We start from the raw sequence: 26,699 nt of genomic DNA, 5'->3' as shown, positions 1-26,699 counted from the left end.
TGGGATCAATATAAACATGAGAAGAAGTTTTAAACTTTAAGTGAAGTGAACTTTAAGTAAAATTTAAGTGTTTTAAACCTACAGTACTTGTTCAGTCTGTGTTTTCGTATGTATCTTATATGGACTTGAGTCTGGAATAAAGCTTCTCATAACGCTGTACAATATAAACATAAAGCAGAATAAAATAATAACATGCAATGTAGGGGCAGAATCTGACGTCTCCTGTTATTAGTTGATATCATGGACTGTGATGACTAGCAGCTTATCACTGACAGCATGTCAGACTATTTCTCTGTGTTCGCTACACTCTGTGTTTGTCATTTATAAAAAGATAAATCACTTTTCTATAATACATCAATGATATTTCAGTGGAATAAATTGCTTATTGACTTATTCATACTTCAAAAACAGCATGAATAAGTGATTAACATAGGGAGGATCAAAATAAAATAAATAAACAAAATCAAAATCAACCAGCCACCCTCCTCCCCTGACAAGTAAAGAACAGTCCCTGAAGTGCGCTGAGGTTTGTGGAAATGTGAACGGCTCGTTTCTCCTCTGACACGTCACATACTTGAGTGCTGCCAGGGCTCGGCTGGTATTTCTCGGCAGTCATGACACCGACAAAGACTTCTTGGACCTGGAGCCGGGCTTCTCGGTCGCCGGCCGGGAGGTCGTTATCATGCGCCGCCGTATTTGACAGGAATACGTATTTCTGTCTGTGTCTGTGACCCCGCGTTCAACCCACAACCGGCAGGATTCGCCTTTAGTTTCTGCTGCGGCTTGGCTGCTCCCTGGTTTATCCAACCAGCATTAGCTTCTGTTCCTCAGCTCCACCGGTCAAGCTGATGCTGATGTTTACATCCATTATTGTTGTCAGTAATGCCTGCTACGGAGCATGCCGCCGGCTCTCACGTTGATTTCGAGATGCAAACTGTTAAAGCCAGTCAACCGATTGCTAGTCTCGCGATACCCGAATCCATGACTCTACAATCGATTCATCTAAGGATTCATGGCTGATTCGTATCGATTGAGGAGGCTGCTACCGACGTAGCCGTATCTCTCGCTTGTCAAACCGGATATCCGGTCGTATCGGTTAATCGTTCCCAACCCTAGTTTCCATCCACCTATTTTTATTTGCATTTTCAACAATTGTGAAAAAAAACTTGAATGGAAACGCCAGAAATTTGAAAAAAGGCCGAAATACTGCATAAAAGTTTTTACGCATGGAGGGGGTGGAAAAGTCAGTGTATCAATATTAGGAAAATGAGACTTTTGGCAATGGAAACAGATTTAGTGAATAAATGATGACGTAGGCTACCGGATCCTATTTCTGCTTCACTGGGAAGTGAAGTGCTGCTGGACAACTACTTCCCAAAAGTCCTTTATGCGCCTACGTTCCCATACACGCGGACAACGACGCGGTGGTCCCCTTCTCCCTGTACACTGGCAATGCTGATATGAATGTGACGAGAGCTCTCGCAATAGCCAAGAAGTTCCCAAGGAATCTCTCCATCTCGTCGTAGTCATGGATGTGCCGGTAGTTGTTTACAGCAGTTGTGGACATGAGACGCTCTCAATGACGTCATCTCATGGCGCCCTCTTCTTCTCCGGGTGTTGTTTTGCATTTTTATTTTTATTTTTCATGAGAAGCACCACCTACTGCTCGACCTGTTGACTCCAAATATTGGCAAAACAATAATGAATGGAAACGTTCATAAATTCGCATTTTCTTTAGCGCATTTTCACAAAATTTGCTAAAATTTGCGATACATTTGGATGGAAACCCAGTTATTGTCCAGAGTTTCCTTTTCATGCATGTAGCACACAGCAGGAAGTCGTTCACGTCAGAAGCGTTCTCACCTACTGGAAAACACTCTGTTTTCTTTAAGCCCAATATACAGTGTGTGATTTTAGGCTGTCCCAGATGAAACGTGAAAGAAACGTGGCGATATCTTTGGTCGTGGCTCTACAGTAAAACGGTGGTCTTATGTCACACCGTAAGAGGTTCATGGTCTTGGGATCAATTCCGACAGTGTCATAAATTTGGGATGACCATCTCACTGTGTGTCTGCTGTTACCACCTACGTCTACAAACCAACCAACCAACCAACAGAAATGCAGCATGAAATGACGCACTGATCAGCAGTAAACCCAGACACACAGACAGATAGCAGCTCGCCATGGAGGTGAAACACGCCAAAAGAAATGTGTGGGATTCCAGCAAAGAGGAAAACCTTGTGGAGCTGGAGAAGTAATAACCCGTGCAGCATCCTTGCGCTCTGAACATGGGAAGTTATTGCATCGTATGTCATCGTTGCAACGTCTTGATTATTACTGACTAATGATCATGTGACATAAATACTTATCTGCTCCTTTTTACACATGTTCACCTTTTTGTTCCGATGGTTTTTCATTTAATTGGGATCTCCTCTGTGATATTTCATTAGTTTCTCACAGTTTTGTTGCGCTCTTGCCTGAGGTGTGTGTGTGCCACCTCTTCAGTGTATTTGTTTTCAACTGATCTGTGCATATTCAAAAACCCTGGATCAGCTTAAACTGTGAGTGTCCCAAAGCAAGCTGTAATATTTATGTAGAAAACAAGAAAACAGAAGTCTTACCGGCGGCAAAGCGCGCCTCCTGCTCTCCCTCAGTGAGGTCGGAGTAAGAGTTGAAGTCTGATTCCAGAGCTGCTGGAGTGTCGATGGGCTTACACCAGCCTTTCCACTCTATCAGGTGGGCCACTCTGCCCTGAGCCATGGCTGTAGGCTTTGTCACATGGTCCTTCACAACCTGGGAAATGCCTGCAAAGAAAAAATAATGGGTTAGGCAACTGTATAACTTTTATGATGACTACACATTTTTAGTACGTGCATTCAAACTTTTACAGGGTGTAGAAACACCTGTGCTTAGTTATCAGCTGCATTAATAAACTTCAGTGTTAAATGATGCACCTACCATGCAGGGAAGATCGCGCTAATGCAGCAATCTCTTGAATGGTGAGAGCTCTTCTTGATTTTGGTAACATTTCAATGGTGTCATCAACATTCACCTGAAACGACAAGAGAAAAAAAAAAGAGTGTGACTCAGGGGAAAACTGGTGCAGCAGCACAGCTCAGCATGAATGTGAGCCAGCGCCTGAATACATCGTGACTCACAGGATAACCCAGTGTTGTCTTTTCATGGAGAGGGGACTCCTGTGTTCACAGCACTTCAACAACTTCAGTGTACTTCAAGGCCTTGGAAAGTGAGGAGTTTTCTCTTACGCACCAATCAATGCTTTTAATGAGTCACAAGCTGTATGCCAACAACCAAACGTAAACGTGCATGCACGCTCGTGAGCATATTGATTTGTGCTGAACAATTATTATAAAGCAGCTGCTCATAAGTGGGACTGTGTTTATGTTGGAATCATGAAAACCAAATCACTCTCATATCACTGATTAACATGTTTAATCTTGTCTGTTTAAACCATAGAAAAAGGTGGAAAAACAACAAGTTGTGGTTTACGGGGGAATATGTGCTGGACTATTTCTTAGTGATGGGCAAAAATTAACGAACTAATCTTTTTGAGCAACTCTTTTTAGTGCCCGGTATGATGTCAAGCCACTTACGAATCCACTAACTCTATCCACTATCTTTTCCCACAAACTGTTATCGTAGGGATCTGCTCACACTTTGTGCTACAGCGAGTGAAGAAGACCTGATTAAACAGGGCACGAGTCAAGACCTCAGCAATGAAATATGGGAATTCATATTCCAGATTGTTACGACACCATGTGAAGACAATAAAGCCTCCACAAAAATAACATTTTAAGTCCTGTGTGTGATTTATCCTGGCTTCATATGAGCAGAGGAAATCTCTGCTAGTTGCTAGGCTAATTTATACAATGTAAAATACCATAGACTTGTGCTAATACTGTTAGCATGTTGTATTTGTTTGGAAAACATGTTTAGTATAAGACAGTTGTTTTGTCAGTGAACCTTGTGAGCTGTAATGGAGCCGAATTTTGTAACGTTACCTTTGTTAAATGTTGCTGTTGTCCCTGGCTTCACATGAGTAGAAGAAAAGTCAGCTAGCTGCTAGGCTAATTTATACAATGTAAAATGCCATAGGCTTGTGCTAATAACGTTAGCATGTTGTATTTGTGGGGAAAATGTGTCCAGATAAAGACAAGTGTTTGTCTGTGAATGCTGCGAGTTGTAGTGAAGCTGATTTGTGTACTTGTGTTTGAAACTGTCTCTATTAAGCCATGTTTAATGTGTGTTTTGAATCAACTAAACTTTACAGCACTTCAAACACAGACACACCAACACACAAGAATAACTCCTCACAATGGTGTAGGCTACGTGTGTAGGCTGCAGCGTAGGCTCTGCATAGAGCTGACGTACAAGTATAAATCTGCCCTAAGGCTGCAAAGGTAACTGAGACGTTGGCTACTTGCCCCTCAAAGAATGACAGAGATTTCTGTAACATTGTATTAAGCCTACATGGCCTATACACATACAAATGGGATGCTGAATCAAAGCATCAAAATTAATATTTTATGCATGAAAGAGAAGTTTTGTGGGGCGGGCAGCACTAGCTGTTGAATGTGCATGTACTATAATGACTGTCACAGAGAAACTGACACCATATTTTGCAAAACGTATCAACTCTCGATAGGTCTGACACATTTATATGTGTTAATTTGAAGGAACGACACTGTCTGCTCATCACTATGCCTTAGCTGGGCGCAGTGACTTCCAGGGGTCTTGCCGTCACAGGAAGTTGCCAGGCAACCAGCGGAGACAACAACTATTATATAACAAATTATTATGACATTTGTGCAGCTCATTATTGCTGTCTTATGAAACACAGACAGGCAGATTATTTCACCTCACCAAGTACAAACAAAAGGTGAGAAAAGTACAAGCCAATGATACCAAAAGTTGTCGCCACAGTGTAACTAAAGTGGTTTGGTAAATTAGCCAGATGGCTAATGAGCACACTAATAGTACATTAAGGGTAACTGAGCTGACTCTTCTCAAGCTACAAGTACGTTGCTGCACCTATGGCTGCAGACAAGAAGGCAGAGAGAGAAAAGCGGACGTCTACAGCTGTGCCAGATGTGGCTGTTTGTAGACCTTTGATGCATCTGCAAATATTCAAGTAATTATATAGGAAAATGTGTTGAAAGGAAACTGATAAAGCTTTGTGTCCAGGTAATTTCCCCCACAGTGAGTGTACAGAACCAGACAGTAGACAAAGGATGGACCCCCTCCTCCCGTCTGTCCTCCATCAAATCTGTCTGCTCTGTAAAGTCAAACCACAAAGGGAGTATCGGATGTTGACAAGTTCCTTTGTGTGCTAACTCTTTTTATAGCCCTACCTGTACTCACGTGGGAAACAGCGCACGTCAACAGCAAAGGCCACACGCTGAGCTGACGCTGCCGTGTTGTTACTCAATATGGGTCAACGCACTTGGCTGGCTGAGCAATCTGATGACTGGTTTAGGCAGACAAGTATATCTTAACAGGTACAGGTTGTGCTCAGCCCCTTGGTGACTTCGCTGACGCTCCAGTTTCACCCGCTTTCATTTCGAGAAAGAACAAATGAACCACTGGCAAACAAAACAAGCATTTTGACAGTTGAGTCATTTTAAAATCTTCCTCTCTTCCTTCCTTTCATTAATGAGTCAGCACTCATAACAGACCTCATCTGATATGCAGCGAATTAGGAAACACCGGACGTCATCTCAGAAGCATCACCCTGACCTTGTCCTGTCAGTTCATCTTAACAGCAACAAAATACCAGCTGAGTAACAAACAAACAGGAACAAAATCATCTGTCAGAAAGGCCCTGCCAGAGCGAGGGGGAATCCCGAGCTCGTGATGGCATCAGCAGCTGCCGCGAGGCGTGATAATCCTCTTGTGCCGCAGAGCAGCTCACAGATCAGAGGGAGGATAATCTGGAGGAGATGTGACATGCACCCTTGAGGAGGGTTAGAAAGATATATTGCGTTGATCTTTAATTAAAAATCAGATGTCAGGCAGTTAATGCTGTCCACCCACAGCTGAATTTGTTTTATTTGTTTTCAAACAGTTGCCCAGAGAAATCATTTCAGTATGGTGTGGGAGGGCTTTATACATCTTTGGGGATATACAACTCAGAAACTCCTGTCTCACCCTTCGCTAATGCCCCTCAACTTGATTTCAATTCTATTTTTTTTCCAGTAGAGTATACCATGATGATGTGAAGGCTGTTTCAGAGACATTTCTACCCTGACAGGAGGAAAGTCTGCAAAGAAAACTTGTCATTTCTGGAGTTTGGAGGCACAAAATGCTCGAATTAAAGGAGCAGTGTGCAGGATTTAGTGGCATCTGTTGGGGAAGATTGCAGAATGCAATAAGTTCAAACCTATCCAATGTGTCGAGTGTGAATTCCCGAGTAGAATTCCTTCAGTGTTAATTGTTTAGGAGGTGTGCACAAATTATCTGCAGAGGCCTCTTCATCTCAAGAACAAATGGACCCGGTGATTTAAACCAGTACACACAGTGAATAAAGCAGTTTCAAGGTACAAATGAGTGTGTCTCCAACACTGTTTGGCATGTCAGAGACCAGCTGCTAGCCCAGCACCTGTCAATGTGCGCTCACTCTTCTATAATTTAAGATCCAGGCATTCAGGAGGTTTTAAGCGGGAGCCAAATTATCCATAAAGGTCTCTTCATCACCAAAACAAAAAGACAGTGACTGAAACTAGTAAAAACGTTGAATAAATAAGTGTTACATTGAAAAAAATCTGTGTTTCTCCCACACTTCTCTTGGCTGAGGGGCTGTTGACCACAATGACTGACGAGAAAACTACAGCCTGCAAATATAATGGACGTAGCTATAGTAACGTCAGCTATAAGTCAGTAGACTGTCATTGTGAAGCCTTAAATTCTGCGTGTCTATCGTTGCCATCCTGTTGTTATGGAGCCAGAAGAGACCGTATTTGGGCGAGAGGGTGGCGCTATGGAGGAGTGAAATACGGGTAGGACTGAGAGGCTGAGGACGCTATCGACAGACAGGCTGTCGCTCAAAGTAACCTGCCCTTAATTAAAAAAAAGTAACCCCCCTGCAGATGTCATGACGGAGCAAATTAGCTTTAAAAACCAAAACTGTTTTTTGTACCCGACTGTAAACATGCTTATTTCTGCTGTATAGTTGGACAGTTTAACATTGGGGTCTGTTTTGGAGCCAGCCTCAAGTGGTCGTTCAAGGAACTGCAGTTTTTGGCACTTCTATGTTGGCCCAGAGGTTGCCACTTCTAGCCTCATCTATCTTACCTTACCACAGTAACTTTACTTTTATTACGTAACTGTACGTTAAGGGCGTAACGTCATTCGTGGGGCACTAATTGATAGGATATCACACAAACCATTCTGTGAGGATACGTTGTAAGATTACAGCCTACCTAAAGTTACTTTCCTAAATCTAAGAGGTAGCAGTCCCTTTAATATGAAAACCTGTGCAGTGTGTCAGATTTTGGATCGCAACCAGCTAAAACTTCTCCTGGTTAGAATTCCTTCAGTGTTTATTGTTCAGGAGGTTTTTAGTGGGATTCAAATTATCAGCTGAGTGACCTTTTTCTACAAAACAAATGGATTGGGTGATTTAAACCGGTAAAAATGCTCAATGACGCAGTTTCACAATATATATCAGTGTTTGTCCTACCCTGTTCGACACGTCGCAGACACCTGCAAATGTGTGCTCACCTTTTTTTGTTCAGGAGGTTTTTACCAGGACCTCAATTATCCAGAAGTCTCCTCCTCTCCAAAACAAATTGACTAGGGGATTAAAACCAGTAGTAACACTGAATAGAGCCATTTCACATTTAAAAAAAGCAGTGTTTTTCCGAGGCTGCTCATCATGGAGGGGTTGCTGACCACAGTGGCTTACACAAAAATGTAAAAGGCCCTGTATAGCAGAGCCAGTGTTTGGTCTGTTCTTTCTGGGATACTGCAGAAACATGGTGGTGCAGCATGGTGGACTCTGTGGACAAGGACCCGCTCCCTGTGTAGATATAAACGGCTCATTTTAAGGTAACGAAAACACAACGATTCTTATCTTCAGGTGGTTATACGATATAGAAAGCATACTGATTTTATTTTGTTTCATTTCTCTCCCTAAATCCTGTACACTGGACCTTTAAGCGTTACATTCAAGTACATCAAGATGAGCTTTTATCAACTGGGTCCAGCCACAGCTCGAGCGTCACTTTGCCACACAGCTCCACTTAACAGCACCGCCGGCTCCCAGCTCTGCTCCCCTCCCCCTCTGCTTCCCCACTGCCCTACTGAACAGCAGAGCGAACACAGAGGGAGGACATGAGCTGCACTCCGAGTAGGCCGAGCGCTTCAGTAAGACTGCTGTGCTGCACCTTTCCCATCACACACTCCAACATCATGCCGCATATTAATCAGGACAGACTTGTGTCTACAGTGAAGATATTAGGCCCTGATGAGGAGAGCAGGAGAAACACACACAAACATAACGTCAGGAAGTCATGAATGTTGATGGTCTGGTGTACACAGACAGCAGAGGGGCTGTCATGATGCTGCTCAGGTTCACTTTTAGCTTTTGGTTAACGGTTGAGTCACTAATGCGGCCCGGAGACAGCGCAGAGAAAAACACAGCAGATTCTTCGAGACAGCACGTAGTATGTTGGGAGCTGAGAGCAGGCAGGGCGCGGGCTGACGGAGGGTGTGTGACATAAAACTGACGTGACTGGTGTCTCCCTATCTGCAGCACCTGGGAGCCTGAACACACACACTTTAAGGATTTCAGAATTTTGTTCAAATAAAATATTAAAAATCTGATTTAATAACCCAACATGGCTTTTCAGGCTCAGTTATATCAGACAGCCTGAGCGCTTTTTGTTATTGTGCAGCCGTCACACGACGTCACAGGTTTCCTAAGTGGCTCAGACGCATTTGTATTTATTGCACTATTTTTCAAGCTAATTAAAATACAGCAGGAATCTATTCTGTGCCGTTGAATAGGCTGATTGACTCCTTTTCTTGTTAATCAAACGTCAGCTGCAAAACACAGTGGTGCAGACACATTCTGCTTTTTGCTTGTTTTGCTCTTTGTTCTTCCGTCGCACGCACACACACGCAGGAACATGGAAGTTATTACACAAAATTATGAGAAAGCAAGACATTAATTGTTCCAGTGGAGCAGGCTGGTGCGATATCTGCACCCCTGGTGGAAAATAACCTGAACATTTGTCTCCTCCTCTGACATGCCACGTTTCTGTGCATTCCTCTGAGCCTCTCAACTTTTCCACAATGGGAACATTTCTATGGCAACTGGTCGCCATGGAACAATTCCTCCCGGTATGCCTGCGCGCCTGATTCACTGATGATGTCACGCACTCAGAACACAAGCCAGTGGCCACAACAGACGGATGAATGAATCTCGCAAGTGCCGTCCTGCTTTCAGTTACTGTAGAAATGATGCCAGACTTAAGACGGATGTCAGAGAAACGCCGTTTGCATCATCACGGATAAACTGAATCTGTTTGATAGTGACAAATTTTTATTTAAGTTTTATAACCATCAAGTCTTATATCTTATTTTGTGAGTTATCAAATTGCTGCTCGCCCCTCACAAAACAAAAGATTTCCTGCTACAGAATTTAACCAAATATACCTAATCAGTGTCTTTTCGGGGTCCCTGAAGTGTAAGGCATTAGATATGTGATAAGATCAGCAGTCCAGCCAGCCTGTCTCCCACAGTGCCCAGTATTCAATAACAGGCCTGAGCAGTAGAACAGTGAGTAGTGAGAGGCTGCGTTTCATAATGGATCACTTAGGCCCTGCTAATCATCGCCTGGCTGGCTCACTGTGACACATCACATTCACACCCAGATGGTGCGCACTGATGGATAAAAAAGGCAAGGTGGATTCATCATCCTCATTACCATCTTCATCTTCATCTCTGAGCCAGCTGTAGGCATCCCTCTGACTTCGGCTGCACAACATTAACATTAAGGTCCGGGATTTCTACACACAGATACTGTAGGCTGCTAACAGTGGCTTTAAATGGCTTTTGCTGCATCTTCTTTTTGGGGTTCTTAGATTAGATGGTTCCTTGTAGATCCATCACTGTGACCGAGGTGCTTTCGAAACTCCTTATTTTCACACCTAATGTCTTATCTTAAGAAGTTTTGGGAGCATCCTGTCAGTCATCTGCCTCTGCTATACGGAACCCCACAGCTGGATCAGAACCTCTGGTGAAGGGCTGCAACAGTATGAGATTTTCACAGTACAGTAACCATCTTAGAAAATATGTCACTTTCACAGTTTCACAGTATTATGTACTGTATGTGTATAAGCCCCATCTGTCCCCGTCCTGCATCGCAGACCTTCTAACCCCCTATTGTATGCCCAGGTCCCTCAAGTCAGCTGACCTGGGGCTCCTGGCTGCCCCACGCTCCAGACTTTTTTTTTTTTTTTTTTTTTTGAAAGATATTTTTTTGGGCATTTCTGCCTTTATAGATAGGACAGTTAGGCGTGAAGGGGGGAGAGAGAGGGGTAATGACATGCAGCAAAGGGCCACAGGCTGGAGTCGAACCCGGGCCGCTGCGGCAACAGCCTTGTACATGGGGCGCCTGCTCTACCACTAAGCCACCAACTCCAGGCTCAAAACCTATTTTGGTTCATTAGCGTTTGATTCCCCCTGATGTGGCTCTCCCTGACGCGTGCCTGTGTGTTGTGTCCCTAAATGTGTGAGCTGTGTACCTGGTTGTTATGTTGCCTCTTATGTGTGTGTTTTTAGCATTTTATTCTTTTTGTACAGCACAAGGGAGTTATTTTTAAATGTGCTTTATAAATAAATTTGAGCTGAGTTGAGATTATGTTTATTATAGTTATTATTATCATTATTATCATTATCAGGCCAAATGATCCCTAAAGGAGGGATTCAACTGGAAGCTTAAACAAACATTTTATTACCATATCTGAAACATGAAACCATTTTATAATGGAGGTATGTGTAAAAGGTCTCCCTTTTGAAAATAACTTAAATAAAGTTGAGATATGTCCAGTTGCTTTTCTTTTTTCAGTATCGTAAATAAGCAAATGTACACAGCCTGATAACTTTAGGTTATGGATACAACCCCGGTTCTCTGATTAGCATCAGTGTCTCACCAGACCACTCTTTGCTTTGGGAGCGAGGAAAAGAATGACACCTGACACTGTGTCAGCCCAACATTTACGAGGAGGGTCTAACCCCCTCCTGACATACATGTCACTAGTTCGAGCCGGTTGGGGCTGGTGTAATGTTATTTGAGCTTCTGGTGACGTCATGCAGGTGGCATTCCCTGCAGTGAGACACGAAACAAATGCTTTGAAAGAAAACTGTTCAATTATAAGTGTCCACCCCACCTGCGCTCCTGACTAGAACACTCCCACCAAGATTATAAAACTCCACCCTTCAGACTGTCACTGTCTTTTCCTTCCAAACATGCCCCACAGGACAAAGAGATGACTTGTGTGTGGAATATGGAGTTTTCACCTTTATAATGTTTTACTTTGTTGATCCTGTGTGTGTTGTTTAAAGTTAACAGATTGTTTTGTGTTTATTGTTTGAAGATTCCTGAGATTAAACGTTGTTAAGAAGAAAAAGGTAATGACATAGTGGATGCTTTAACGATGTGATTTAAATGATACCTAATTTACTTATATTATTTTTATATTGTTGTTGTTGTTGGACACTATGCAGAGCCATCACATTTTCTTTTATTATTCCCTTTTATAAAAGAAATCATCTGACAACCGCCTTAGAACTGCTCAACCACCATGTCTGCAATAAAGTGTTGAAACAGCTCCCTGGATCCTGTACTTCAGTGTGCACCACAACATCAGATGTTCTGTGAGCCAGCGTCAGCATAACTATACAGTTTTTCAATAACTGTCCATTTTAATATACCTTGAAACCAGTATATGGCTGCAACCCTACTCTGGTGCAACCAGTGGAAAGGAAATGTGTTTTCTTCAGGCTGTTAAAGTCAAATAAACATTCAAATAAGCCACTACAAATCCAGCATCTCACAGCTGAAGATGATCCAGCTGTGCGTAAGTGGTCTTACAGTGCGATCAGTCCAGCTGTTCAGCAGTAACCTCTTAAGTAGAGACGATGTGTTACATGTTTTTCAAAAGGCCAGATATATAGGTACATATCAGGTACATGTTGGAGTTAAAAGTTTTACTTTAACATCTCAGGTACTAGTGTTACAACCTGCAGCGTAATGCACATTTTATTTTTATTATTTTTAATTTTATTTCTTTGTATTTCCATACTTCTAATTCATACTTGTATTCTTAGGGTTGAAACACACATCAATAAAGTTACTGAACCAGGAAGGGTTTGAGAAAATCATTTTCTGCTTCATGCAGCCGATCACTGAGAGACTGTCACCTCTGACTGGACAAATCTGGTCAGTGCCTGACTGGGTCATAATACACGAGGCTGATTGTAGCTTGGCTCAAATCATGTGACGTGACTTACACTGAACATCTTGTGTAACATTACAGAGTGCTTGGATCATCACGGTCAGCTGGCTTTATGTGACGGCCTTATTATGACTACAATTGTAAAACGAATTATTTACCGTATCACATCATATTATTATCATACTGATAATAATGATGATAACAGCTGTGCTTATTTTTAAAACAACAGATCACTATCAGTCCAAAATAGGTGATCATTAAGTTGTAAGTTTACACAACAGTTTCTGTATATTTTGAACAGTGTATAGCAGTGGATTATGCTGTGGTTATGTTTCTATTTACTTTATGTGTTTAGCATAAGTTATATTTACAACAGGTATAGTGCAGTAAAGCAGTGTAGTGTGCATGACAATAGGAGACTGTGGGCAATGTAAAGACAGCAAAAACTCTGTGTTGCTTTAGATCATACACACCCCTCCTGCAGTGGCTCTGCGCCCCCCCAGAGGGGCCTGCCCTGCAGTTTGAGAACCACTTGTGTAGACCCACCTGGGGAGCTTCAGATCTGAACATCTTAAATTTAAACTGTAGATTGTTGGATTCCATGCACTGTCTTTTTATTAACTCTTACTGTATCCTATAATGAAGGGTCACAACAGCAACACGTGTAGTTTACGAGCAACTTAAGTGTTTTTTATAACAATAATGTTCTTTAACAACTACAGAGCACTTTTAAAAGATGTACAGACACAGTATATTTAGGAGGGACACAGACAGGTTGGTTTATTTATTTATCTTGGCTTGTGAAGATGGGGTTTGTATTTTTAATATCTAAGATTGTTGCTTATTCATCTTCTTCCAGCTCCTTTTGGAGCATGTCTGTTTTGTCTTTATTTTGCTCAAAATAAAGACATTCATTCAAACTACACATGTTGCTGGTGTTTTTGGCTCTTTTGGACTATTTCATGGACCCTGGAGTAAAGGTGATGTTTAGTCAGAAATCCATATTCTTCATTAATTTACTGTCAGAAATGACTATAGTACTTTTCGGCTCAACTCCACGAAGTGATATCAGCTGGTAAACGCTTTTTCACGGCAGCTAATGAAGGTAGAGATGTCCATTTAGTGAGCTATTTCACTTCCACTAAATTTAATGCGTCATCGTCCACCATAAAGCCACTATGAAACACTTAGAAATATCTACTGGCCTATGTTCTAATAAGAAGTGGCCCATAGGTGAGTCTTCTCTGCACGAGGTGTAAATGAACTGTTGTGTTACAAAACCAGAACAGACTGTAAAAAACAAAAGTTAGGGCACCTCGCTGAAGTCCAGTGCGCCCAAAGGTGCAGTCAGAATCAGTCTGCGCGCCAAGCAGGTCCGCGTGTTCCCCAAAAGCGCGAGGTCAGACAGGGAGCTCGCCGCGCTCCAGTCCACGCGCAACGAACCGTCAATGGCCACTGTCAGGAGGAAGAGAGCCACGTGAAGATTACAGCAAATGAACAGTCGTAAAACTCATAGTCGCCCCGAGACAGATTCTGGCTCCAAAAATAAATCAATAAAAATTAATATCATAACAGCAAAGCTTCATATGTGTTTGTTTTTTATTACTGGAGCAAGAATGATCAACTATGAGTTTTAAAGAGAAGGCTAACGTGTTGTGTCACCATGCCAACCCATGCCTCCACGCGGGGACCTCAGGGCAGCCAGGGACGATGACCATTGGAGAGAATGTAATGTAGCCGTATCTCACTGCAGTTTACACCCAAAGAAAACCACATTAAACACCTCTAAATGAAATACAAAAAATAGGAAATCCCCCAAATAAACCTGGGCCCACCAGCCAATTTCATAAAGTCTTAAAAAGATGCATCAGGTGTATAAAAAGGGTTTCTGAAGGCAACTGTGAAGCAAAAGAAAAAGCGTCTGATTGGAAAAATCAAGTGTTAGATTTGTTAAGAACTCAAAATATTTCAATTAAAAAGACTGAATTGTTTTTGCAGCATCATCAGGATGCAGGCTCGACATCATTTTGGGGTGCTACAGAACTTAAAGGCATCTTAATGCTTGTACCACACACTCTCAGAAAGTCTTTAAAATCATTGTAAGGTAGTTTTTAACACAGTTTTCACTGTGCATGGTACAAGCCTAAGTGTCAGGCTCAGCATTCACAGAAGCCTTTTACTGCTGAGACTACTTGTAGTGAGATAACATGGGGAGTTTGGGCGCGGAGGCCCACGTCCATGCACTTTAAAGCCATGCCACGTCATGCAGGTAAGGCTCTGGCAGCAGCCCAAGCCTCTTTGATATTTCATGAAGTAGTTCTGCTTTGTTGGAGGGAGAGAAGCGGTGTAACACATTTAAAAAAGAAAAAAGCACAGAATAAGGGACGTGTCCTGTGATGGCGTTATGCAATTTTTTTACCCCCCTGATGTTTTAATACACAATCTCTGACGTGCACAGGCCTGGCCACGTCATTCACCACACAGAGGCACGCTGCGAGACCTGCAGCAGCAGCAGCGCTTCATGGATGGAGCGCAAATGTCACTAAGCACCTCCTGGCTACACATTTCACATCACCGCCCACAGATATAGGAGTGTGCGGGTGACTACATGAGTTTAACCTTTCTAACAGCTGCTCTCGTCATGGCCTGATAGACTGGGGGACCATCGTGGATCAGAGGTGCTCATCAACGCGCTCCTGGGCCAGCACAGAAGATTTCAGCACCTGGACAGCTCCCATCCACCCGCCACATCACTGTGGCTCCCTCCTTACTCTCTCTCACACACACACACACACACACACACACACACACACACACACACATGCGCTTGCAATCCTGCGTGTGCTCGCCTCTCTTCAAATCAGATTTGCAAAACGAGATTAAGAGGTGGGCCTCTAAATGTCAGAGCCTGGCTCCTCTTTCCTGCCCTCCCGCTGCAGGGAGGCGTTTCTAGTTACTGTCTGTGAAAAGAACGACTCGCTCGATTAGTCGCCAGCACCCATCTCAAATATTGAGTCCAATATCAAGACCAATCACTCACCCTCCTCCCCCACCACCACCCGGGGTCAAAGACCTGCCGTTTAGCACGCCGAGCTCAAGTTGCCCACCAGCTGAATTCAATATGTGCCGTTTAATTGGGTGTGATGACGTGATGAGATCAGGTGCCCCGGGTGTATTGTGTGGCTGGATCTAGGCCACCTCGGTCAATGAAAGTATTGTTGAGAGGAGTGAAAGATGCGCACGTGCTGTTTGTATGGCATGAGATGGATGTCCAGAATGTGACAGTCATCTGAGCAGGGCGCGTGTAGGCGGTGCGGCCGCGCTGTTTCCCTCCACACTGAGGGACTTTGTGGTGACACGTCAGCAACTAATTGTCAGGAAATGCTGACATTTGGTGCGGATCGCCTCAGCTTCCTCCTCCTGACCGTGGATGAGGGTTGTTGTTGCCCTTTACTGCGACACACAGTAGCCTAATAGGTTGTAAACGACATTGCGCACGCTTCAACAGAAGTGTTTTGCATTCACGTCTGCAGTGCACGAGCCCGGAAAGGCACTGTGGGCACGGTGTTGCAGCAGTGACCCTGAGGATGCAACTTAAGTGACATACAGCTGTGTGATAAGCACATGGGATGAGACTGAGTTGCATTCTGGGCTCGATCAAACTGAGAGGTTGGCCCCTTTTTACTTGTGGATCAGACTCAAAGTTGTGGCGGCTCTCTCGCAAGGCCCCGCGGTCATCCTCCTCCATCTGTGGCTAATGTGTTCATTTTGTTCGACGCCTTTTTATCTTAATTAATCTCCTTCCCCTGACTGTGATCTCTCTAAATCAGCGCTGCAGCTCCAAAAGTGTGTCCTCTCCCCCTCAAAGCAAATGCCGTCTTCATTTTATTGTTATTTATTTATTTATTTCACTTAGGTCCCTCTCTCTCTCTCTCACACACACACACACACGCACACACACACGCACTCCTTCCCTCTCTGTAGTTCCCGTTGTCGTGGAAACAGCAGATAGAGAGACCTCGGCTCTGTCTCTCCCCCTCTCTCATGTCTTCCGGGCTCTCTGAGAGACTTATGAGCGAATCAACACAATTAGGTCAAGACCAGCGGCGGTGTGATGTCACACGCATGCAGGCTGGATGTGAGAGTCAAACAGGTGGCTGCTGGTGCCCTACTGTATATCACACTCTTTATGGACGCGCATAAACGCGCACACACGGTAGCTTTATGTGGGGTTTACGGGACTAGGGCATGTCCTTACGCACTCCGCGACAAGGAGACGGCGACAAGGCGCCATAATCATCAAGTGACTGAGGCGACAGATTACACAACCAATTAGAGGCGGGGAGGGGATCTGTGCGCGCGGATGTGACGGATAAATCAGTTTGGAAGGTTGCATATAAGATTATACATCACTGGGTGAAATAAGCGAGCACGTTTTGTTGTGTGAGATGGATGGATGGATGGATGGATGGATGTGGGGCAGGTTTGATGGATGGACGCTACAGAGGAGACCCAGTCAGATAAATAACAGCAGGGGGATGTCTGGGGGAGACACGCGTCAGAGGTCGGGGTAGCACATAGAGGACGGGGCCCTCGGCGACATGTAGCCGCCAGCGGAAGGGACGGGGAGACACGTACAGCAAAAGGTGTAAACAACCACGAGAGCAAATAGATGCGGTGGCAACAGGGAGCTTGTTTCTTGGCAACAAGCAAATGATCCATTGCTGCATGTGTGCGCCTCCATGGAGTCCGTTCAAATCTGGACATCCTCGACTGCGAACTCATCTGTGTATTCACTTTTAGACCCAAAAGATGTGATGCCGAAATTCTTCGAAATGACGACTTACAAACCTGAAGATTTTCCTCGGTCGCGTGCGTAAAGACACGAGCAAACAAAATGTGTCCTACCTTGCAGCTAAACTGGGTCAGCGCGGTCAGAACCATCGTGTCCGGATGAGTCTTCTCGTCACAAATATAAAAGCCGTTTAACAGCGCATCCCTCAATGGTGTCAAGAGCACCTCTGTCTTCTCTGCCTCTGACTGGCGTGCTCACCAAAAAGCTTCTTGCAACTCCCGTAGCATCGCGATGTTTAGGCTGCAGATACCAGCCCCTCAAGCTCTTCCCACCACCCCGCTAATGTGCACCCCTGCACGTAAACACAGCGTTTAACCTCTAACACACTGGCACAGTTTAGATCACACTTATCTACAACCACCTTTTACATTAAAGGCTCCTTATTCATATGCATATGACTCAGCAGCGCTATCATATGTCCCGCATCTCGGGCACAGCATGCTGTGCACTTCAAGCACCCAAATTCACCCATAGCCTCTGCACCCGCGGAAGGCTGCAGCAAAACAAATGCGTAAAAAAATTCTCCGGCGTGCTTTATGAGAGCAGATTGAAAAACAACTCTTACCAACTGGCGCTTTGGAGCTGATACAGCCCATTTTCGCAGCTGCATGTAGAGCCTTTAAGGAGAGCAAGCTACCAAAATCTCTTTCCCCCAAAATTTCCCTGCGTTAGAGACGCCGAGCGTACCTCACTGATCGAAAGCCTCTGTCACTCTCCGCAGCTACGGAGGCTCCGCTGGGTTCGCGCTGCTGAGCTCAGACGGCCGGAGTGACGCCGAGGGCAGGGGGAAGTCCAGCCACCACTTCTGCTCCGTGTTTTCTGTCTCTTCTTTCTTTTTGCTTCAAATCCATAAATATCTATAAAAATGTTTGTGCAGCTTTTTTATCTTTTATTTTTTTATAGCTTCAGTCTCTTGAATGAGTCTCAGCTCTACGTCACCGGTTGAAGGGTCGAGTCCTGCGGTTCAGCACCACAGCGGACGGACAGCGCTCTGTGAGGCGGCGGCAGCATCAGTGTCTGTCCCGGCCTGGCGGCTGCAGGGGCTGGGGATCCTCCTCCTGGTCACTGCCGGTTCAAGTCCACACCGCCCACCAGCTCGGACCTCCGCTCTGTGTGCGCTCTGTTTGCGCTCTGGCTGTCGCCCGGTCAGGCTGATGGTCATTGGAGGGTGACACTGATACAAAAATCCCACGCTGAACTGCTTATATATAGCCCCAAACGAGTTTCCGCCTCCTTGTACTGTTTTCCCCTGCTAGGTAGAAGCGGAATGAGATATGATTGGCTGGTGTCACCTTACATGCCGGCCGACATGGGAGGAAGGGCGGAGTCAGTGGCGCACACATAAGAGCAGCAAGTTGTCATCCAAGGATTGCGTTTCCTCTCATCTAGATATCGGCTGACATAATGACAAATGAGCAACATAAGGCATGTTTCAACAGGTCTGAAAGGGAAAATAGCAGAGTTGGTGACAGCCTGCAGGTCATGGCGCTGAGAAATAATAATAACTGAGCAGTAAAACTCGGAAGGTGAGATATTAATTCATTATTTCCTGTCGAGATCAATCTAACAGGCAGCAGGAGAAAAGGTCGTGTTGGGCCTATAAATGCCCACAGGCTTTGTACATGGTGTTGTGCAGCGATGCAATAAGAGGACCATCTAATTATGGCGGCAAAAGCACATGTGAGGAAAGTGACATTTTTCACGCGCAGCCTGACACGTTTCCGTACATCAGGACCCCGTTTCATACTCCCACACTGTGTAGTGGCCTCGCTGCAGGCTTGTTACGACCTCAAAGTCCACGCACCTAAATATAGGCAACGTTTCTAAAAATAAGTGTTTGACATTCCGTGTTAATGCCTGTTGAGTCAACGGAAGCCATTACAGCGCAGCGCATTGGAAGAGGACATGAATAAAAGAAGGATTGGTCTATTGTGAGGCCCGCTGTGCCCTATTTGTAAGCGACACACTCTTGTCTCCAGGCCGGTCGGCGCTGAAGCATCTTCATTCTCCTCCGTCTCTCTGAACGCCCACCAGGACTCTAAACACAGGCCCGCAGAGCTGCTGACCCACGCGGCCGCTCCCCCACTACGCCTATTATCGTTACCGAGGACAGATCCGGGGCCCTCTGAGAGGCATTTGCAATTCATCCCCGAAACAGGGTGATGAAGCGGCCTCTTAATGGGTGCTCAGTGGGTGCTGTGTTACATTTTAAGGCACAACGATCCACATTTACGCGCCACAGTACTGATGGTGTCTTATTAAATCTGATCCTGAGCGCAGAGAGGTGCAATGTGGGGCCATATGTAAAGGCAGGGGAAGATAAACCGCACATCTGGGTGCTTGATCATATCCTTCCAAGACTACAGTGTTCCCTCTGAGACACAGATGTCTTTTCCCTCATAATATTTCCCCACATTGACCCCACACATGTAACTCTGCATGGTGGATGTGTGGTGGTTAAAGGTGGCTGTTGGATGCATTTCAGTCCGTGTTCACAGCACTACAAGATCAAAAGAAACAAACCAAGAAGGATCCCCTTGTTAGAGCTGCACAGTAACAATTTTTAAAGACATTTAGTCGGCAGTGGTGCCAAAAGATCCCTAAAGAGAATTTGGATCGATGCTCCAGCGCCCGTTGTGTGTGCGTAAATACGCGCGTTAAAGCCAGAGCCTGACAGTAGTACAGTGAAAATATAAAGCCGTTGGTGCCACAGGTGTTTATCCACTGTAAATGCATGGCTCAGTGCCATCAGGAAGACATTTAGTGGTCAAAATGACTCCCTTTACTCACATTAAACACCCTGAAAATAGACGAGAGACACCAAATCACATAGCTTGAAAATAAACTGGGGGGAAATGTGCAGTATGTGTCACTTTGGTCATCACACATTCAGCACGTGGGAGGACACACATTCGTCACAGTTATTTTCGCTCATGCAGGGTCTTCTCGTGTTTGTGATTTTACAGTTCAAAGCGCAGGAGACTGTAATCTTCTGTAATTCCTCCCTTTTCCTGCAATGCGCACTAAACTCCCCTTTCATAACACAGAGAAGTTGCGGCAGAGCCACAGTTTGTGTAACCTGGTCAGCCCCTCTCCAGCTCCATGTACAGCTCCATGCCACATGGTAGATTGTCTGGTGCTCTAGCGCCACCGAAAGGAAGGCTGCGGTGCAGGCAGCTGATGGAGCCACAGGAGTGCAGAGAGCTTGTTGCGCAGTACAGTATGTGACTGCAAAGCTGAGACCATAAGGAGAACATGCGGAGATAACATTACAACAGCCTCAGGGTATAATGTAATGAAGTTACATAACTGAAACCTTTGTCTCCTGCTCTCTTTAATGGGAGTAAAAGGGTGCATAAAATAAAGACAAAATTATTATTATTATTATTATTATTATTACCTATGGCACATAGAATGGCATTAACATGTGGTTTGCACATTAGTTGTAACAGTGGAGCCAGCATGAGATCATAGGCCCTACATGCATATTAAAATAAATGCTCTGAGAAGATATAGCCTATAGTTCAGTTTGACAGATATAGATACAGATATATACACACTTACTGGCCACTTTATTAGGTACACCTGTTCAACTGCACCTTAACACACATAGCTAATCAGCCAATCACGCAACAGCAACTCAATGCATTTAGTCATGTAGACATGGTGAAGACGAGCTGCTGAAGTTCAAACGGAGCATCAGAATGATGAAGAAAGGTGTTTAAGTGACTTTGAACGTGGCATGGTTGTTGGTGCCAGACGGGCTGCTCTGAGTATTTACTGGGATTTTCAGCACAACCATCTCTAGGGTTTACAGAGGATGGTCCCAAAAAGAGAAAATATCCAGTGAGCCAAAATGCCTTGTTGATGCCAGAGGTCAGAGGAGAATGGCCAGACTGGTTCAAGATGATAGAAAGGCAACAGGAAGTCAAATAAGCACTGGTTCCAACCAAGGTGTGCAGAAGAGCATCTCTGAAGCAACAACACCTTGTCCAACCTTGAAGCAGATGGGCTACAGCAGCAGAAGACCACACCAGGTGCCACTCCTGTCAGCTAACAACAGGAAACTGAGGCTACAGTTCACACGGGTTTTCTCACCAAAACTGGACAATAGAAGATTGGAAAAACCACATTCAGATGGAAGCATGGATCCATCCTGCCTTGTATCAACGCTTCAGGCTGCTGCTGCTGGTGGTGGTGTAATGGTGTGGGGGAGATTTTCTTAGTACCAACTGAGCATGGTTTAAACACCACAGCCTACCTGAGTATTGTTGCTGAGCGTGTCCATCCCTTTATGACCACAGTGTACCCATCTTCTGATGGCTACTTCCAGCAGGATAACGCACCATGTCACAAAGCTCAAAAATACATATTGCTTATTATTTCTGCAATTATTTAGCTATTCACAATGAAAGTAAGGATCAAGGAGAACTTCAATTAACAATCCAACTAAAATCAAAGTTCATTTCTGACATCAGAAATAATAGTCTGACCAAAAATGCTTCACTTTTTTTCCTGAAGCTTTCAACAGTCTTCATAATCACACTCAGCAGATGAAGTTTCTTCTGATCAGACTCCACCCGCTGATGACAGATGCCACACACTCATGAAGATGGTGAGGTAAGTGTGAAATGTGTGAAACAGCTTATGTTTAACCTTATTTCAGTTAGTAACAGTGGATTCCAGTAAGGTAAAAGTATCAAAACTAAAATCTCCTGCAGCAGCGTCTGCCCATCTGTTTGATACAAAATTAATAAAATGTCTGGTGCAAGTCAGTGGACTGACACTGTCAACGTGTAAAATACACAGAGACTCTCGGCAGCAGGATCTGCAGAGGAAGAAAAAAATCCTAAAATGTACAACACCAGCCTGCTGCTGCTGACAAACAGCCACGGGCCAGCAGAACCAAACTGCCTCGGTGGTTCATGACATCAAACCACCAAATCCTCTGAGCTGAGCAATCAACAACTCAAGTGGAGCAGGTGCTGGTCAAGCAAACTTGTTTGTTAATGTAAAGGGGCTTCTGAGAAAATTTGCTGTTCGCTGCTCCAGGGAGCCCAGAACACCCCAGAACATCAGGTCAAGGCCTGCAATGAGATCGAAAAACAAACAGGCCTTAATATCTATTCTAGAGTTTCAGGCTCTCTGTGCTGAGACTGCAGATGGAGACCCTGCAGACTTCTTTGCTTCTCAGAGGAAAATCTCATGAGCAGAAAAGAGGAGGACGAACATTGGAGAAGAGCCTGGCTTAGCAGAGAAACAGAGGAGAAGAACAGAGTGACAGATGCTTTGACCCAGACGGCTGTCTCCAGCAGCAGGAGGAGACGTCCTGTTCCCTCAGGGCTTCAAACGAGAGCCAGCAGGCCCTGGTGGAGGAGCAGCATGTGTGGGACATGAGCAGGACAGCTGTGATGGACAGGGGTATTCATCTGATGCAGGAGATGATGGAAAACTCTGAAGAATAAGGGTCTAACCAAAACAAAAGGAAAACGACCAGGAGAATAAAGGAGCATTCTGACAAATCTCTACAGTGCCTTATGTTAAAGGAATACTTCCATGGGGACAGCGTTTACAACAGCAAAACTGTATCAAAACATGTGTTTACAAACTCTCAAACAACTTGTGCAGTATCCGCTCTTATTCTCAGTACTTCCCAAACAGATGGCTGTTCAGACAGGGAACAGAACACACAGTGAAATGTATCTATGCTCTCTTCCAAAATAGACTCCATCGACAAAAGCAGTTATTTTACCTCACTGATCACCAGTGTTGGGATAACATGTTACAGAAGTAATGGCGTTTAAAATTATAGTCTGGAGGAGAAAAATCTGTGTTTTTATAAAGGATGCTTCTTTCTGCTGCTGCTGCTTGTGACGAACGAAAGATGGGCAGAGAACGTCAAGAGCAGAAGTAGAGAGCTAACAGAAGAAAAGTAATGCTCTACAGTAACATGTCATGTTGTAGCAGTAACACCATACCACCGTTATATTAAATACACTAATTGTTGTTTTCATTTTTAATTTATCCACACCACTCCACTTGTGCTAGTGTACAATTATCCCCTAAGGTTGTTCTGTGTTGTCATTTCATACGCTGCATTAAAGGGCTTGAAGGGTGCCGTGACCAACACATCAGCAACTGTGTGTTATTTCCATCAAACACCTGCAACATCTACAACATATCCCGTTCTGCTTTTGCGTGCTAAGGCTGCCTGAAAGCAGCGAAGATAAGGAGCTGACCTCTGGTTTGTTTTTCCTCATCCCAGTGATCGGCACATCTGGGTGATGTTACCATATGTCGGATGTGTTTCCATTTACATCTCCTACAGCTGCAAACCAATACTGTCACACAGTCCTGTTCTTGTGCATAATTGTCCCTGGTGCTGCTGGAGCTGACCGACACACCAGGAACCGGCAGGTGTGTCCTTCAGCTCCGGTGTTAATTTGAGCTCGTCATAGTGACTGACTCTCAGGCTGTTTGTTGTGCTGACTTCAATATTTGTCTGTTGTGTTTTATATTACAGGCCCACAAATATTTATCCATAACTCATAATTATCAGACTTTGATCATCTGCCTGACCCTCCATGTGTCCAAGTCCAAGTTTGCAAAGGAACATGTGAACAAGCCTGATGCTTTTTGGAAACAAGTCCTGTGGACTGATGAAGGTAAAACAGAACTTTGTGGACACAATGAGCAAAGGTATGTTTGGAGAACAAACTGTTAGACACGGGGGTGGATGGATGATGCTTTGGGCTTGTGTTGCAGCCAGTGGCACGGGGAACATTTCACAGGTAGAGGGAAGAATGGATTCAGTTAAATTCCAGACATCACAGCATCTGTAAAAAAGCTGCAGATGAAGAGAGGATGGCTTCTACAACAGGACAATGATCCTAAACACACCTCCAGATCCACAATGGACGACCTCAAGAGGAGCCAGCTGAAGGTTTGGCCACACCCCTCACAGTCCCCCGACCTAAACATCATGAAACATCTGTGGATAGAGCTCAAAGAGCAGAGCATGAAGACGGCCCAAGAATCTCACAGAGCTAGAAGCCTTTTGCAGGAAGAATGGCTGAAAATCCTCCAAACAAGAACTGAAAGACTCTGAGCTGGATACACAAAGTGTTTAGAAGCTGTGATACCTGCCAAAGGGGGCGCTACTGAGCACTGACCATGCAGGGTGCCCAAACTGTTGCTTCAGGTCAGGTAAAAAGTAATCCTGCTTAAAATAAAAAATAAGTGTCATCTTTACTTTTTGCCTTTTAGAGATCAGTTCATCATCTACTTAGCTACTCACAGAAAACTAAATTTTGACCAGGGGTGCCAGAACTTTTGCAGCCTCTGTGCTGTATAACATTTGACTGAAAAGGCTCTTAGAAATCTATCTGTTCATGTACTGAAGATACTGCATGTCCAAATGAGATCAAATGATGAAAGAGACCCTGTGTCAAAGAGAGTCAGCGTTTCCGATCGCCGCCTCCTTCCTCCCCATAAATATAACTTCAGCATCCGACAAGAGGCAGCACTTCTGCTTGCATCTCCTCTCAAGCTGCTGAGCGTCACTCCGCCATGTGATCTATAAATGAGTACTGACTGAATGTGTGTAAAAGATGAGAGCGGGCCCATCATCTGAAACAAAAAATGATGGCCCCCGGCCAGTCTAAATGAGTACAAGGAGAGTCAAAATCAGGTTTAATAAACTCCAAACCCCAACAGATGTCCAAAATAATTACTACAATCTGTCACCCAAAGATAAAAATAGGTGATCTTTAAATATTTTGCATTATTAATGGACTGCTGTAGTAATGTCATCAAACCCAGTCGCCTCAAAACTCAATTAGCACTGCGGATATTGGAGAGGATCAAAGGAATGAACCGTCATTTTTACACTCATCGTGTATCAAAGGTGAGAAAATTATAGTCTTTAGAGGCTTAAATCTTATTGGCTGGGATAATATCAGCATAGCAGTGTCTTCATATGTGCCTAATCAAGCTGCTGATGACTGACCAGGTGCACCTGTAAGAGTGACCTATATATACACACACCAGCCACTTTATTAGGTACACCTCTTCAACTGCTCGTTAACACAAACCGCTAATCAACCAATCACGTGGCAAAAACGTTGCCTGGTCTGATGAGTCTGGACGTCTGCTGCCACATTCAGATGGTAGGGTCAGAATTTGGTGTAAACAATATGAAAGCATGGATCCATCCTGCCAACATCCGTCGGTGTCTGACACCAAAATCACTGACAAAGTGGCGGTGTTTGACAACTTTGGAATGAGAACAGACTGGTTATTTTAATAACAATGTGGTGTGCTAGTATGTTTAACATGCTACGCTAGTGATTACGTCAGTAACAAATTTGCCTTGATGGGTTTTTTTTTTAAACCTAACAACATGCTTTTGTTAAGAAAATAAACCTAAAAATTAAGTTTTTTACCTACATTGTGAGTTTATTTTTAAACAGACTGTAGTTAATGAGCAGAAAATATTTCCTGTGAAAACAGAGGTGTATTTTAAAAAGACGTGATGTGTGTAATGAGTGTAAATTACCACGCCATCCCTGAACTTCCAGAACTGACACAGGAGGAAACCTAGCACGTCATATTCTGACATGTAGGGCCACTGGCCATCAGTATTTTTTTTATCTGTACACAAAAAGAATGAGTGAGAGTGATTCCAGAGGTAATTACATGCTTGTACAATTTTTTTGACGACATCTGTCACCGTGTGGTTGCCAAGCAACCAGTAGAAACTCCTGGGTCTAGCTCCTTAATTATAGTGCTCTGCATGACGACTATTTCCCAAACAATTCCTGTAAATGTGCCAGGGGTGAGAGTGCCATGACAACGGTATTTTGTGACATGCGTGTTTAAACATGTGAAACTCAGGGTGGCTGTGGCTCAGAGGTAGAGAGGGTCGTCCACTAATCGGAAGATTGGTGGTTAAATCCTCGGCTTCTCCAGGTCACATGTCAAAGTGGGCAAGATACTGAACCCTAAATTGCTCCCGATGGCTGTTCCATCAGTGTGTGACTCCGTGTGTGAATGGGTGAATGTGACACCATGTAGTGTAAAAGCGCTTTTAGTGGTCAGAAGACTAGAAAAGCGCTCTACAAGTGCAGTCTGTGTACTCATTCATTCATTCATCTTCTAACCGCTTCATCCTCTTGAGGGTTGCGGGGGGGCTGGAGCCTATCCCAGCTGACAATGGGTGAGAGACAGGGCTGACACATAGAGACAGACAACCATTCACACTCACATTCACACCTACAGACAATTTTAGAGTCACCAATTAACCTGCATGTCTTTGGACTGTGGGAGGAAGCTGGAGCTCCTGGAGGAAACCCACGCTGACA

At 44.3% G+C, this 26,699-nt stretch overlaps 1 protein-coding gene across 4 annotated transcripts in view; it reads right to left on the bottom strand.

Moving 5' to 3' along the window:
- fam131ab (family with sequence similarity 131 member Ab) overlaps positions 1–18,571 on the bottom strand; it is a 32,269-nt gene extending 13,698 nt beyond the window's left edge. Inside the window, exons 1-4 of one of the 4 annotated variants that reach the window (XM_049576953.1) lie at positions 18,025–18,571; positions 13,798–13,937; positions 2,959–3,052; positions 2,622–2,804 (exon numbers count right to left, since the gene is read on the bottom strand). In XM_049576953.1, coding sequence (XP_049432910.1) covers positions 2,622–2,804; positions 2,959–3,028 — 253 coding nt within the window. In that variant the 5' untranslated portion in view covers positions 3,029–3,052; positions 13,798–13,937; positions 18,025–18,571. Of the gene's footprint in view, positions 1–2,621; positions 2,805–2,958; positions 3,053–13,797; positions 13,938–17,390; positions 17,528–17,902; positions 17,995–18,024 lie in introns of those variants that run through there. The other 3 variants (XM_049576952.1, XM_049576950.1, XM_049576951.1) reach the window with 3 other exon arrangements.
- Positions 18,572–26,699: the final 8,128 nt, after the last annotated feature.

Source organism: Epinephelus fuscoguttatus, linkage group LG5 (assembly GCF_011397635.1).
Source record: "Epinephelus fuscoguttatus linkage group LG5, E.fuscoguttatus.final_Chr_v1".
Lineage (NCBI taxonomy): Eukaryota > Metazoa > Chordata > Actinopteri > Perciformes > Serranidae > Epinephelus > Epinephelus fuscoguttatus.
Note: the sequence above shows the minus strand (reverse complement) of the source record. Positions and strands in the feature narration are given on the sequence as shown.